The following is a 16,284-nucleotide window of genomic DNA, read 5'->3' on the forward strand; positions in this document are numbered from 1 at the left end:
AATATCTGCAATGGCAAAAACAAAAAGCCTTAATTTTCTTTGATAAGCAGTCTAGTTTTTCAAATAAAAAATAGTAATAAAATATATAATAAAGAAACAAGAAAGAAAGGGCCCAAGAGTTACATGTTAAAATCTCTGAAGCTCAATAATGGAAAGGAAACTCCTTATTTCTTTCTTCTTGTTAATTATCTCCGGTACCTGAGTTAAGGCATAAAGTAGCAAGAGTGCAATTGATTCCAAACAACTTGGAATTTTATTGTAAACATCCCATAAGAATGGCCAACAAATTAGTCCAGTTTTTTGTCTTTGAAGATAATTGCTTATAGTGACTGGTAACTGCCAAACAAAACATCTTTTATAAACCAAGCCAATTAGTTTACCTTTCTTTACTGAATTTTAGTTTAATGGACATTTTGTCCATATACAACATCACATTAACTATTAACTCAATGACTTTCTATCTTAAAATTTGTGGATACTAATAACAAACATAAGGTACAGTTTTGTTAATACTTTGTAAGGGATTACAAAAGACAAAGATGGTAAGTTACAGGACAAAGAAATAAATTACTGATTGCCATCACCACAGTATTGTTTAAAAAATTAACATTTCTAGTACTGCTTAATGTGTATCTGGTGACATATGTAAAAACACATTTCCCAACTGGGTTTCTAAATATTTTTGTATGTGATTTTAAAAGTCAATTACCAATGGTGATTATATGTATCAATAGTTTTATTTTTTAGAAAATACTTATCATGCTTTTATATGTCAAAGTCTCATATTATAGATTTAATTAAGATAGGTATAAGAATAACAAATGGACATACATATAAATAAACACACCTTAACTCTAAACTGCAGGGCCTTTCTACTGTTCTTCTCCCATCAGTGAATCATAAATTGCTAGTCTTGTTGAAGTATGCTAAATTAGGTGCAGTCTTCATCGCAGTAAGAGAAATGAGGATAAAAGTAAGCAGGGGAGGAATGATCGAAAAGAAAATAATCAAGAATAAGGCTATATAAGAAATAAATGTCTAGAAACTTGAGGGCAACTCATAGTTCACAAAATACAGCACCATGAAAAAAATTAACTTTATATTAGAATTTAAACAAAACTTGGTAAACTTCATAATTAAAACTTAATAAAGAAACTTTACTAAGAAATGAAAATCAAAAAAGCATGAAAATATTTTCACACTGATTTTCAAAACAAGCCTTAAAAATTATCTTACTCTATTTTCAATACAATTTTCATAAAGCCTCATGTACCACAAAACTGTTGGGGATGGGGTTAATATTTAAAACAATGAATTTTAAATGTCACAAGTTCCATTCCCTCCCCCAGAGCTGAACTATTCATTTTGGAACTCAAAATGTTGGTAATAAAAGTAAATGTTGGATATCACAGCAAACTGAAAATTATACAGGGTGTAAGTTTCCTTTTTGTGGATGTGAAAATTCTAACTTTAAAAATTAGTGCCAGTTGGTAAATGTGCATAAAATAATTCCCAAGATATATAAGTAATAAAGGTGTTTATCACTACCACTAATGTACAAGTTTTGAAAAATGATCAAAAATTTTTTATCAAAAACTAAGAAGTGGCATTCACGTTTTTCTTTTCAATCACTCTGTTATTGTCTGATGACAACCTATAGGATTACAACAAAAACAACAAAATAATGAATCACTCAAATCTATTTCAAATTCTACTCAGTTTCTCAGCCTCTGGGTGAAACAAAGTGCTGTATGAAGAATTCTAGCAAAAGCCTGATCTCTGGGAAGGGAAACAGAAAAAGAAACAAATGAAGGAAGGATAAATTAAAAATAGAGGGACACATGTACATGATAAAACCTAGTTTACCTATAAGGCATAATGAAGTGGATGATCAAGCAGTATATATATATAGGTTAAGTGCTTTACACAGAGACAAAGAGTTGGTAGACTGTGAATATAGCTGTCTTCTATACAAAATATTCTTTTTTAATGTCTGAGACAAAGTGTGTCAAGTTGGGAAAAAAATCTACACACACACACACACACACACACACACACACAAATTTAGTTCTTAGGCTGATAGGCTACTGAATGTTTTGGAAAGCATCCTATTGCTGGAAGAGATACACACAGAAAGACATAGAAGAAACACAATTTGTTTCATAAACAGATATACATGCTAAGATCTTAAAGCTGGGAATTAAAAGATTATTAGCATTCACGAGAAATATTATAGTTCACTGACTATTAATATCCAGCATAGGATTAGGCTTATACATATGTATGTTCTCACACACGTGTTTATTTCTTAGCAACTTATTTAATATTTAGACTTTTCTTCAAAAATTTCAGCTCATTTCCTACTTGCTTTGCTATGCCTGAATCTGATATTATTTAGGTTTAAAGGTACTCTAAAAAACTAAAGTGTAAAATATTCACTGTGATACAAATTACAACACATTCACAGGAGGCAGCGTTACAAAAAAGCAAAGTATAAATCGGGGGGAAAATGTTCAGATATAAAAGTAAAAATACTATCTTTCAAACTTTTATTTTCACACTTATTAAAATAATTTGCATGCAAACAGAAAATATCTGTTTGTTTTGTAATAAATGGCAAATATGCTCATCTAACATACCCTGGTGACTTTTGAATCCTAATAACTGAAATCAATATTACAGCAAAATGCTGTTCACTAGTGTTTTCACAGTATTTCACTACATATAAAATGTGCTTAAAAATGTCTTCAGCCTCATTATTCTAATTATCTAAACCTAGAAAATCTTGACATATGGGAAATAAATGTGGCATTTTTATTTCTCAAAATAAATTATAAATAAGCTTGAGATAGCTAAAATCACACAAATGGTAATTCTTCTACATTTGAAGAGATTAGCTCTTCATAGAAGAAATGTCAACAAAAAATTTCACACTAAAATGATACACACAATACACGTTTGGGTATATCCATCAATTTAAGTAACTCTATGTTACTTTGATTAGGGTAAGCCAAATTGTTATTGATTCTAGGGAAACAGGCACAAATTTAGTTTAAATGCAAAATTAGTCTAATTAGCAAAAATCAAAGGTAGAGTTTCAAATGTGAATGTTTTTAAATCTATAGTATGGTTAAAACTGTCAGCTGAGTTACAACCAGAAGTCGTTTTGGTTTAGTGAAAAAACAAAACAAAACAAAACAAGACTACAACAACAAAAAAATCAGCTTGATCTACTGTACAGTAACAGAAGTTAGTGCCATTAACAATTCATAACAATACTTTCTTAAAGCCTGAACATCATTCCTACTGCATGTGAAAACTGTTTAAAGTTGTTAGTACAGGAACAACCCAAACAAAAGAGCAAAGTTATGTGTGTACTCCTTCCTTTGCACTTAAGGATTTTCAGATGCATAAAATGTTTGGAAGCATGAAACAAACAAACACATTAACTTAAGAAATGTCCTGGGATTACTAGGAATACATTAAAAAGTTTCTTTTATCCCCAAAGTCTGATATAAGTGTAACAAATCTTCTGTTACAATAACAGAGATCAATATTATCCCACTCACCTCAAAAATCTAAGTATTTAACAAATTAGTGAATTTGCAATCTCTCAAATTTGAGGAGTAAAACTGATCTTGGAACTCAATCTCACTTATGGAATCATGTGCACTCTACTGCTGTAAACAAGACCATAAGGGTTTTAAAGATTTTTTTAATCTATGAAATAATCACTCAAATATTATTGTGCAGTGTAATGAGGTTCTTTTCTGAAAGACTGTAACAGAAGAACCCTTTGGAATGGAATGAGCAAAACCTATTAAAGTTGACTCAAAATATTTGCTAGCCAAAACATCCAATTCAAACTAGCTGCTTTGTTACATTTTAAAATTCAAATGAAAACCAATCACTCACAGCTGTAAATAGTAAGTGGTAGCAGAGATACATAAGCAGTAGACCAAGTCTACTTACACAAATATGTTCTAAGAAAAGCCTAAGGTACAGCATACTACACTTATGAAAGTTTGTTAATTACAACTATTATTTTGAGAGCCAATACAATTATTAACAACCTCTCAGCTTATAACATAGGAGTATTCATTCCTACCAAGTTTGTTCTATTTTTCCTTAGTCAGTAATGAATAACAGCATCTATTTTCTTTAACATTTCCAGTAGTTGTAGTTAATAGAGGTAGCTGAGCTACTATTCAAGAAATTATTCTTTGTGGATGAGGATTTTTTCAAATGTTTAAGTTACTCTTTAAACTACACGAATTCTATTAATGCAATAAAATATAATAGGAAAAAGAAAATGGATGCAAGAAACTTTTGCATTTGGCACCTTGTCTAGATCGATACCTCAAATGTTATTTTTTAATAAAGTTAATGCACACATCAAGACACACCACAAAGATTTGCTACATATTTACAAGGCACCAACCCTTTCTCACCTTTAACATGAATTAAGCAAATCAATGAAAAGCATATCAAGATCCCCCCACCCCCCAAAAACTGTAGTATAAATATATACTTCAGTTCAGTACAATGAAAGTTTAGCCTGGGAAGAGTAAAATAATCCAGATCGTTCTTACAATATAGAAACTGTAAACATTTAATAGCTGCCTATAGGATTGGTGTATTGTGCAAAAGTTATTATTACTGGGTACAAGAATCAAAATGGCAAAAACAAACTATATAAAACTCTGTAAGAAGGTGCTATACTTCTGATACAAAAGCAAAAGAGGGATATTCCATTGAGATAAAAATGTCATGCTACTCTTAAGAAGCTGAATGCTCCCTTAATGTAGTAAATCTGTAGTGTGTTTGTGACGTGTTGTGTGTGTGTGTGTGTGTGTGTCTATATGTGGGCAGAATTTTTTTTTTTAATTTAAGGCCTAATAAGTAAGGCTTGTTTGAATAAATGAAGTGTGGAGATCAAAAGTCTTGAAAAAAATGTATACTGGCATAATGGAAAAGCACCAATGTGAAAGGAAGCAGAAGTCCCCACACAACTTGCTTTGTAGATTTCCTAGTAAATTCCCTGCAGTAGAAGGCCATTTAATTTTTTTTTAATTACTCTAAATTTATTAACTGTTAATAATTCCATCCCATGAGATGGCTAACCCTGGCTTTTTCTGTCATTTTACGCACTCTGCCTGATCTGGATGTACCAAGATTCAGAGGATCTTCAGTGGACACAAAATTGTCATTATCAGAATCATCATTATATAAAACAGTCCTCCTGCCTTGGTTTCTTGTTTTAATTCGAGGCAGTCTACTGAAACGTCCTGAAAACATGGTATCAAATTCATCATCTGCAATACGTGCACGTTTGGCTCTGGTGGCTCCTCTAGAAGTACCTCTTCCTCCTCTCCCTCTCCCTCTCCCTCTAGTGGCACCTGCACCTCTTCCTCGACCTCCTCGTCCCCTGCCTCCTCTTCCTCGGCCTCCTCTACTCCATCTACCCCATCTGCCCCATCTGCCCCTTCCTCCTGTGCCTCTTGTCTTCCAGTTTCTTTTTCCATTGGCATATTGCTTTCTGAGTTTTCTTTTAGGCCTGGTTTGTATGAATTTGCTATAGTCGTGGTCTCCATCTACATAATCTTGATCTGTTCTGGAAGTTGATTCAGAATCAGAATCAGAACCACAGGTACTTTCAGAACTCAAACTGGATCCTAACTCTCCACTCTCTGAGGAGGATAAATGTGATTTCTCTTTTGTTTCTTTTTTCTCTTTCTCTTCTCTTCCCATGCTTTCATCTTCTTCTGATGCACTAAGTAGTTTTCTTTTGATTCCTGTCCGAGGCTCTCTGCCATCACCATTTGTAAGGGGTCCATCAAGGGAGTGATCTAAATCAAGATGAATAATTTTTTAAAGTTAAGCTTTGACACGGAAGATTGGTTACTTAGGTTCAAAAGTAAAATAAACATTGTATCAAAAAATGTTTAGCACCCAAAGATACATGGGGTAAAATCATGGAGCATATTGGAGTATAAATTTAAATCTGTTAGAAACTGAAGACACTGAAGTTTTTATTTTTGTCTGTGTTTTTTAGGGGGCCAGGGAGGAAAGTATGGAAGGATGATGGGTAATGATGAAGCTGAGCAGAAATCTCAAGGGCTTGAACTCTAGAAAGAATTATCTAGGAATATGCATCAAAATAATTTCACTGACACAGTGAACAAATATTTACTGATTACCTAATATGATGCTTGAAGTTTGAAATAAGGCAATAATGAGACAAAGTCCTTGCTCTTTGAATTTATATTTTAGTGGGGAAAGCTTGATAGGCAATGAAGTAAATAAAAATATAATTTCAAGTAATGATACATGCTATAAAGAAAAAGAAAAGAGGGTGATTAAAAATGCTCAAGTGTATACATGGGGGTATTTTAGATAAAGACTTTCATATTGAGGTAGTATCTGAGAAAATAACTGAATGAAGTGAGATCTGGGAAAAGAACATTCCATTGGAGGAAACAGAAACCCAGTGTAACTAGAGTGTAAGAGAAAAGCAGAGTTGTGGTATATAACTTCTAGTGGTGAAGGGTTTTAAAACCAGAGAATGACAGGATCTGACTTATATTTTTAAAAGGGCACTACAGTTGCTCCACATAGAACAGATTATAGAAGGAACAAGATTAGAAGCAGAGACAAGTTGGGAGAACACTGCAATTGTCTAGGCAAGATATGATAATGGGATGCACCAACAGAGGTGATGAGAAGTGATTAGATTTAGATTATTTCCTTCTAGAGGAGCCATCAGAACCAACCTTTTATTTTTAAGGTTCAAACTGACAGGAATTAATGATGGATAGGATGTCAAGTGTTAAGTGTAGTATGAAGGTCAACTCCGAGGTCTTATGGCCTGAGAAACTGGTTGAATGGTAGAGATATTTTGCTAAGTTGGAGAATCCTGAAAGAGGAATAGGTTTACATAGTCTGGTAGAAAAAAAAATCAATGTTCCAGTTTTAAATACTACAAGAGATCCAAGTAAAGACAACAGAAAAAGAAACAAGCAGATAATGTAACTGTCAAGAGGTCAGGGGAGACTCATTCAGAGTTAGAGATATAATTTTGGAAATTTTCAGTAAGAGATGACATTTAGGGTCAAGAGAACTGAGGGCACTTATTCAGAGGGCAAACAAAGAAAAAGAAGGTGGCTGATGACTGAGACTTGGGATATTCCAGCCATCTAAAGATAAAGAAGAATTGGAAAAAATAATTGAGAATGAACAGCTAGTGAGGTAGGAGAAAAAAAAAGGAGAGTGGACTGAAAAACTTGGAATGAGCAATGACTAGGGTTGTATGGCAACCATAGCAACAAGATTACTCTAATAGTCTTGGTATTATAGACTGAATTATGTTCCTCTCTCAAAAAAATACATATGTTGGTTTTCTGGAGAAAGATGATAATGGAGTAGGAGGACCCTAGGCTCATCCTGTCCCACAAACAACCAGATAACAACCAAATCATCCTAAATACTTCAGAAAACAACTTGAAGACTGACAGAACAAACTCCACAACTAAAGGGAGAGAATAAGCCACACTGAAGAAGGTAGTAAGTCCACAGATATGGTTTAGGTGAGAAAAGGATCATGGGTGCTGCAGAGAGGAGGGAGCCTTGGTCACAGAGAAGGGCGCAAAAGAGTAGAGCACACAGGGGAATGCAAAAGGAGAACAATTACCCAAAACCATTGGCTCAGAAAATAGAGGGGCTGATTTTCAAGAGTTCTTACAACCAGTGGGGCTTAAAGCCAAGAGTTTTAAAGGTTAGCAGGCTTGGCTGGGATAGAGACCTGAGGGCACTGCCTTGCCCTTGGAGAAAAGGCAAGCAAACAACCTGGGGGAAGAGCAAGGAAATAGTGATTTGAAGAACACTTGGGACACACATAGGGGAGATTATTCACTCTTCTTGGAGGGCTTCCTTGAGAGGCAGTTTTCACAGAGAAGCTTCTCCAGAAACAAAGGAGCTGACCAAAGCCATTTCCCTCCCCTACCCCTCAGCATAACCACAGAGCCACCAGTGGGAAGCAGTACAGGCCCAATACCGGTTAAATAACTTGTTTATGAGAAGCCCCACACCCCTGCACATAGTGGGACTGTCCTTTTCAGTCAAGCTTGCCTCAGTCCCAGCACAGCTGTGGGCCCATCCCCCAAAAGACTAGCACAAGCCCCTACCACATGACATGTCTAAAGCCTAAAGTTTTAAAGGGCACCAGGATTGTCTTGGATAGAGCCTGGCAGGCACTGTGCTGCTCCTGGAGAGAAGGGAGGCAAAAAACCTAGAGGCAGACAGCTTGGAAACAGCAATGTAGAAAATGCTTGGGGCACACAGGTAGGAGATTATTTGCTCTTCTCAGAGTGTTTTGCTGAGAGGCAGCATTCACAGAGACTCCTCTCAGATAACAAAAGAGCTGGCAGGTGCCATTTTTCTCCCCAGCTCCTCAGCATAAACAGAGAGCCAGCTGCAGGAATCAGCACAGTGCCTATACTGGCTTCCTAACGTGCTTACACCAAGTCCCACACCACAGCACTCTGGTGAAGACTGCCTTTCTCAGTCAAGCTTGCACCAGTACTAGTGCGGTGGGCTCCTTCCTGAGAAGTACAGCAGAAAATTCTGCCCAAACTACAACTTCCAACAGAGTTCTGCAGGGCTTTAGTTCTAGTGGAAATAGTATCAGGAAACCAGAGCATTTGACAAGGAAACCAGAGCCTAGTTAGAACTTGCCACATTCTGGCCAAGGAATAAACACTACACACTGCAAACAAGGAGAGCCTATGCAGGCAACTGGCCTGAAGGATAGAACAACTAAAACACAACAGCAGAACAGAAGCAGCACACACCAGAGAGAATCCCTGAAGTGCCAGCTACTGGAAACTACATGACATCATAAAACAATTATTTTCAGGAGCAAGACACATAACTGGCTTTCCTGATACACAGACAAAGACAAAGACTTAAGACAAAATACGACGATGGAGGAATTCATCCCAAATGAAAGAACAAGATAAGGCCATGGCCACAGATCTAAGTGAAACAGATATAAGTAGCATGCCTAATGGAAAATTTAAAGCAACAATCATAAGGATACTCACTGGGCTTCAGAAAAGAATGGAATACATCAGGTAAACCCTTACCACAGAGATAAAAGAGTTAAAAAACAATCATTCAGAAGTGAATAATGCTATAAATGAGATTGGAACAGGCTTGATGCAATGAACAGCAGGCTGGAAGAAGCAGAGGAACGATTTAGAGATATAGAAGACAAAATAATGGAAAATAAAGAAGCTCAAAAAAGAGAAAGAAGAATTAGGGAACACAAAAATAGACTTAGAGGAATTAATGATTCCATCAAATGTAAAAGCATTTGTATTATAGGAGTCCCAGAAGAAGAGACAGAAAAGGGGACAGAAAAGTTATTTAAAGAAAAAAAACAGCAGTAAACTCCACTAATCTGGGAAAGGAAAGAGACATCCAGATCCAGGAGGCACAGAAAACTCCCATCAAAATCAACAAAAGAAGAACAGTATCAGGACATATTATAATTATACTGGCAAAATATAGTGATAAATAAAAAACCTTAAAAGCAGCAAGACAAAAGAAGTCCTTAAGTTACAAGAGAAGAACCGTAAGGCTACCTGCAGATTTCTTAACAAACAGAAACTTGGCAAGCCAGAAGGGAGTGGCATGATATATTCAACAAGCTGGATGGGAAAAATCTCCAGCCATGAAGACTATGTCCAGCAAGGCTGTCAATCAGAATAGCAGAGATAAAGAGTTTCCCACACAAACAAAAAGTGAAGGAGTTTCTGACCACTAAAGCAGCCCTGCAAGAAATATTAAAGGGGATCTTTAAGTGGAAAGGAAGGACCAAAAGTAAGAAAGAAAAGAAAGGAACAGAGAAAATCTCCAGATACAATGACAAAACAAGTAATAAAACATCACTAAATACATATCTGTCAATAATTACTCTGAATATAAATGGACTAAACACTCTAATCAAAAGACAGAAGGTGTCAGAATGGATTAAAAAAAACAAGACCCATCTATATACTGCCTATAACACATTCATTTTAGACATAAAGATGCCTGCAGATTCAAAGTGAGGAGCTAGGGAAACATTTATCACACAAACTCCTGTAAACAGAAAGCCAGAGCAGCAACATGTTTATTGGACAAATTAGACTTTAAAACAAAGACTGTAATAAGGGATAAAGAAGGTCACTATATCATAATAATGGGAAATACAAGAAGACCTCAAATTATAAATATGTAAGTACCCAACCTGGAATTACCCAAATATATAAAATAATTAATAACAAACATACAGGAACAAATTAATAACAACAGTAATAGTAGGGGACATTAATACTTCACTTACATCAATGGAAAGAGCATCTAAACAAAATAAAAAAGGACACAATGGTTTTGAGTGCCACACTGGATCAGATGAATTATCATATATACTCAGAACATTCCACCCTAAAACAGCACAATTTACATTCTTTTCAAGTGCACATGGACATTCTCAACAACAGATCACATCCTAGATCACAAATCACGGATTGACGAGGTAGATGAGAGAATAGGTGAATTAGAAGATAAAATTATGGAAAAAAAGGAAGCTGAGAAAAAGAGAGATAAAAAAAAATCCAGGAGTGTAAGGGAAATATTAGAGAACTAAGTGATGCAATCAAATGGAACAATATCCGTATCATAGGAATTCCAAAGGAAGAAGAGGGAGAGAGAAAGGGGCTGAAGGTGTATTTGAACAAATCATAGCTGAGAACTTCCCTCATCTAGGAAAGGAAACAGGCATTGAAATCCAAGAGATACAGAGAACTCACTTCAGATATAACCTGAATCGATATTCTGCACGACATATCATAGTGAAACTGGCAAAATACAAGGATAAAGAGAAAATTCTGAGATAAACAGGCCCTGACTTAAAAACATAGACATATAAGGGTAGTGGCAGACCTATCTATGGAAACTTGGCAGGCCAGAAAGGAATGGCAGGGAATCTTCAATATGATGAACAGAAAAAAATATGCAGCCAAGAATCCTTTATCCAGCAAGTCTGTCATTCAGAATGGGAGGAGAAAGGTTTTCCCAAACAAACAAAAACTGAAGGAATTCATCACCACTAAACCAGCCCTACAAGAGATCCTAAGGGGGATTCTGTGAGTGAAATGTTGCAAGGACCACAAAATACCAGAGATATCACTACAAGCATGAAACATACAGACATCACAATGAATGTAAACCCATATCTTTCTATAATAACACTGAATGCAAATGGACTAAGTGCTCCAACCAAAATACATAGGGTATCAGAATGTATAAAAAACAAGACCCATCTATTTGTTGTCTACAAGACACTCATTTAAGACCTGAGGACATCTTCAAATTGAAAGTGAGGGGATGGAGAACTATCTATCATGCTACTGGAACTCAAAGAAAGCTGGAGTAGCCACACTGACATCAGACAAACTAAATTTTAAATTAAAGGCTGTAACAAGAAATGAAGAAGGGCATTATATAATAATACAGGGTCTATCCATCAGGAAGAGCTAACGATTATAAATGTCTATGCACTGAATACAGGAGCCCCAAATATATAAAATAATTAATCACAAACATAAGCAAACTTTTTCCGAGAATGTGGTAATTGCAGATTTTAATACTCCACTTACAACAATGCATAGAACATTTAGACAGAGAATAAACAAAGAAACAAAGGCCCTGAATGATGCATTGGATCAGATGGGCTTGAGAGATATATTTAGAACTCTGCATCCCAAAACAACAGAATATACATTCTTCTCGATTGCACGTGGAACATTCTCCAAGATAGATCACATACTGGGTCATAAACCAGCCCTTCATAAGTATAAAAGAACTGAGATCATACCATGCACACTTTCAGACCACAATGCTATGAAACTTGAAATCAACCACAGGAAAAAGTCTGGAAAACCTCCAAAAGCATGGAGGTTAAAGAAAACCCTACTAAAGAATGAATGGGTCGGGGCGCCTGGGTGGCTCAGGCGGTTAAGCGTCTGACTTCCACTCAGGTCATGATCCCCTGCGTCAGGTTCTGTGCTGACAGCTCAGAGCCTGGAGCCTGCTTCAGATTCCGTCTCGTCCTCTCTTTGCGCCTCCCCTGCTCATGCTCTGTCTCTTTCTGTCAATAATAAACGTTAAAAAAATTTTTAAAAAAAGGAAAGAATGGGTCAACCAGGCAATTAGAGAAGAAATTAAAAAAATACATGGAAACAAATGAAAATGAAAAGACAACATTCCAAACGCTTTGGGATGCAGTGAAGGCAGTCCTGAGAGGAAAATACATTGCAATCCAGGCCTATCTCAAGAAACAAGAAAAATCCCAGATGCAAAATCTTAACAGCACACCTAAAGGAAATAGAAGCAAAAGAGCAAAAACACCCCAAACCCAACAGAAGAAGAGAAATAATAAAGATCAGAGGAGAAATAAACAGTATAGAACCTAAAAAACTTTAGAGCAGATCAATATAAACATGAGTTGGTTTTTTGAAAAAATAAACAAAATTGATAACCCTCTAGCCAGGCTTCTCAAAAAGAAAGGGGAGTTTACCCAAATAGATAAAATCACAAATTCAAATGGATTTCTTACAACCAGTCCCTCAGAAATACAAGCAATCATCAGGGAATACTACAAAAATTTATATGCCAACAAACTGGACAACCTGGAATAAATGGACAAATTCCTAAGCACCCACGCACTTCCAAAACTCAAACAGGAAGAAATAGAAAACTTGAACAGACCCATAACCAGTGAAGAAATTGAATCTGTTATCAAAAATCTCCCAAGAAATGAGAGTCCAGGACCAGATGGCTTCCCTGCGGAATTCTACCAGACATTTAAAGCAGAGATAATACCTATCCTTCTCAAGCTGTTCCAAAAATTAGAAAGGGAAGGAAAATTTCCAGACTCATTCTATGAAGCCAGCATTACTTTGATTCCTAAACCAGACAGAAACCCAGCAAAAAAAAAAAAAAAAAAAAAAAAAACAACCACTACAGACAAATATCCCTGAATATGGATGCAAAAATTCTCAACAGGATACTACCAAATCCAATTCAACAGCATATAAAAATAATTACTTACCATGATCAAGTGGGATTCATTCTTGGGCTGCAGGGCTGGTTCAACATTCTCAAATCAATCAATGTGATACATCACATTGATAAAAGAAAAGAAAAGAACCATATGATCCTGTCAATCGATGTAGAAAAAGTATTTGACAAAATTCAGAATCGCTTCTTAATAAAAACCCTTGAGAAAGTCGGGATAGAAGGAACATACTTAAACATCATCAAAGCCATTTATGAAAAGCCCACAGCTAATATCATCTTCAATGGGGAAAACTGAGAGTTTTCCCCCTAAGATCAGGAACACGACAGGGATGTCCACTCTCACCGCTGTTGTTTAACGTAGTGTTGGAAGTTCTAGCATCAGCAGTCAGACAACAAAAGGAAATCAAAGGCATCAAAATTGGCAAAGATGAAGTCAAGCTTTCACTTTTTGCAGATGACATGATATATACATGGAAAACCTGACACACTCCACAAAAAGTCTGCTAGAACTGATACATGAATTCAGCAAAGTTGCAGGATACAAAATCAATGTACAAAAATCAGTTGCATTCTTATACACTAATAATGAAGCAACAGAAAGACAAAGACACTGATCCCATTCACAATTGCACCAAGAAGCATAAAATACCGTGGAATCAGCCTAACCAAAGATGTAAAAGATCTGTATGATGAAAACTATAGAAAGTTTATGAAGGTAATTGAAGAAGGTATAAAGAAATGGAAAAACATTCCATGCTCATGGATTGGAAGAATAAATATTGTTAAAATGTCAATACTACCCAAAGCTATCTACACATTCAATGCAATCCCAATCAAAACTGCACCAGCATTCTTCTTGAAGCTAGAATAAGCAATCCTAAAATTCATATGGAACCACAAAAGACCCCGAATAGCCAAGGTAATATTGAAGAAGAAGACCAAAGCAGGAGGCATCACAATCCCAGACTTTAGCCTCTACTACAAAGCTGTAATCATCAAGACAGCATGGTACTGGCACAAAAACAGACACATAGACCATTGGAATAGAATAGAAACTCCAGAATTGGACCCACAAAAGTATGGCCAACTAAGCTTTGACAAAGCAGGAAAGAATATCCAATGGAAAAAAGACAGTCTCTTTAACAAATGGTGCTGGGAGAACTGGACAGCAATATGCAGAAGAATGAAACTAAATCACTTTCTTACACCATTAACAAAAGTAAACTCAAAATGGATAAAGGACCTGAATGTGAGACATGAAACCATCAAAACCCTAGAGGAGAAAGCAGGAAGAAAAATCTTTGACCTCAGCCGCAGCAATTCCTTACTTGACACATCTCCAAAGGCAAGGGAATTAAAAGCAAAAATGAACTATTGGGACCTCATGAAGATAAAAAGCTTATGCACTGCAAAGGAAACAATCAACAAAACTAAAGTGCAACCAACGAAATGGGAAAATGTATTTGCAAATGACATATCAGACAAAGGGCTAGTATCCAACATCTATAAAGAACTCACCAAACTCCACAGCCGAAAAACAAATAATCCTGTGAAGAAATGGGTAGAAGACATGAATAGCCACTTCTCTAAAGAAGACATCCAGATGGCCAATGGGCACGTGAAAAGATGCTCAATGTCACTCCTCTTCAGGGAAATACAAAGCAAAACCACACTCAGATATCACCTCATGCCAGTCAGAGTGGCTAAAATGAACAAATCAGGAGACTATAGATGCTAGAGGATGTGGAGAAATGGGAACCCTCTTGTACTGTTGGTGGGAATGCAAACTGGTGCAGCCACTCTGGAAAACAGTGTGGAGGTTCCTCAAAAAATTAAAAATAGATCTATCCTATGACCCAGAAAATTCATGGCTAGGAATTTATCCAAGGGATACAGGAGTGATGATGCACAGGGGCACATGTACCCCAATGTTTATAGCAGCACTTTCAACAGTAGCCAAATTATGGAAAGAGCCTAAATGTCCATCAACTGATGAATGGATAAAGAAGTTGTGGTTTATATATACACTGGAATACTATGTGGCAATGAGAAGGAAGGAAACATGGCCTTTTTTAACAAAGTGGATGGAACTGGAGAGTGTTATGCTAAGTGAAATAAGCCATACAGATAAAGACAGATACCATATATTTTCACTCATTTGGATCCTGAGAAACTTAACAGGAACCCATGGGGGAGGGGAAGGGAAAAAAAAAAGAGAGGTTAGAGTGGGAGAGAGCCAAAGCATAAGAGACTCTTATAAAATGAGGACAAACTGAGGGCTGATGGGGGGTGGGAGGGAGGGGAGGCTGGGTGATGAGTATTGAAGAGGGCACCTTTTGGGATGAGCACTGGGTGTTTTATGGAAACCAATTTGACAATAAGTTTCATATATTTAATAAAAAAGAAAGTTAAAAAAAAAGAATAAACTGAAGGTTGATGGGGGGTAAGAGGGAGGGGAAAGTGGGTGAAAGGCACTGAAGTGGGCACCTGTTGGGATGAGCATTGGGTGTTGTATAGAAAACATTTTGACAATAAATTTCATGCTAAAAGAAAAAAAAGAATAGATTATATCCTAGGTCACAAATCAGGCCTCAACAAATACAAAAATACTGAGATCATGCCATTCATCTATTCTGACCACAATACTATGAAACTAGAAGTAAACAACAATAAAAAAATTTGGAATGACCACAAATACATGGAGCTTAAACAACATGCTACTAAAGAATGAATGGGTTGACCAGGAAATCAAAGAAGAAATGAAAAAATACATGGGAACAAATGAACATGAAAACACAAAAGTCCAAAACATTTGGGATGTAGCCAAGAAAAGAGGTCCTGAGAGGGAAGTACATAGCACTACAAGCCTACATCAAGAAGCAAGAAATGCCTCCAATAAACAACCTAACCTTACACCTAAACAAGCTCGAAAAACAGCAACAAATGAAGCTTAAAGCCAGAAGGAAGGAAATAATAAATCTTAGAGCAGAAATAAATTACATAGGAACAAAGAAAACAATATAACAGATCAATGAAACCAGGAGCTGGTGCTCTGATAAAATTAATAAAATTGATAAACCTCTAGTCAGACTTATCAAAAAGAAAGGACCCAAACATTAAAGAAAGGAAAATTAAAAAAAAAAAATTAAATGGGCGCCT

General features: G+C 36.1%; 1 protein-coding gene across 6 annotated transcripts in view; it reads right to left on the reverse strand.

The window, feature by feature from the left end:
• BRWD3 (bromodomain and WD repeat domain containing 3) overlaps window positions 1-16,284 on the reverse strand; it is a 251,447-nt gene that overhangs the window by 24,971 nt on the left and 210,192 nt on the right. For 4 of the 6 annotated variants that reach the window (XM_058713523.1, XM_058713524.1, XM_058713522.1 and 1 more), the window contains one exon: window positions 235-5,849. The exons of the other annotated variants lie outside the window; for them this stretch is intronic. In XM_058713523.1, the coding sequence (XP_058569506.1) occupies window positions 5,095-5,849 (755 nt within the window). In that variant the 3' untranslated portion in view covers window positions 235-5,094. Of the gene's footprint in view, window positions 1-234; window positions 5,850-16,284 lie in introns of those variants that run through there. 6 annotated transcript variants of the gene reach the window in all.

This window comes from Neofelis nebulosa, chromosome X, assembly GCF_028018385.1.
Source record: "Neofelis nebulosa isolate mNeoNeb1 chromosome X, mNeoNeb1.pri, whole genome shotgun sequence".
NCBI lineage: Eukaryota > Metazoa > Chordata > Mammalia > Carnivora > Felidae > Neofelis > Neofelis nebulosa.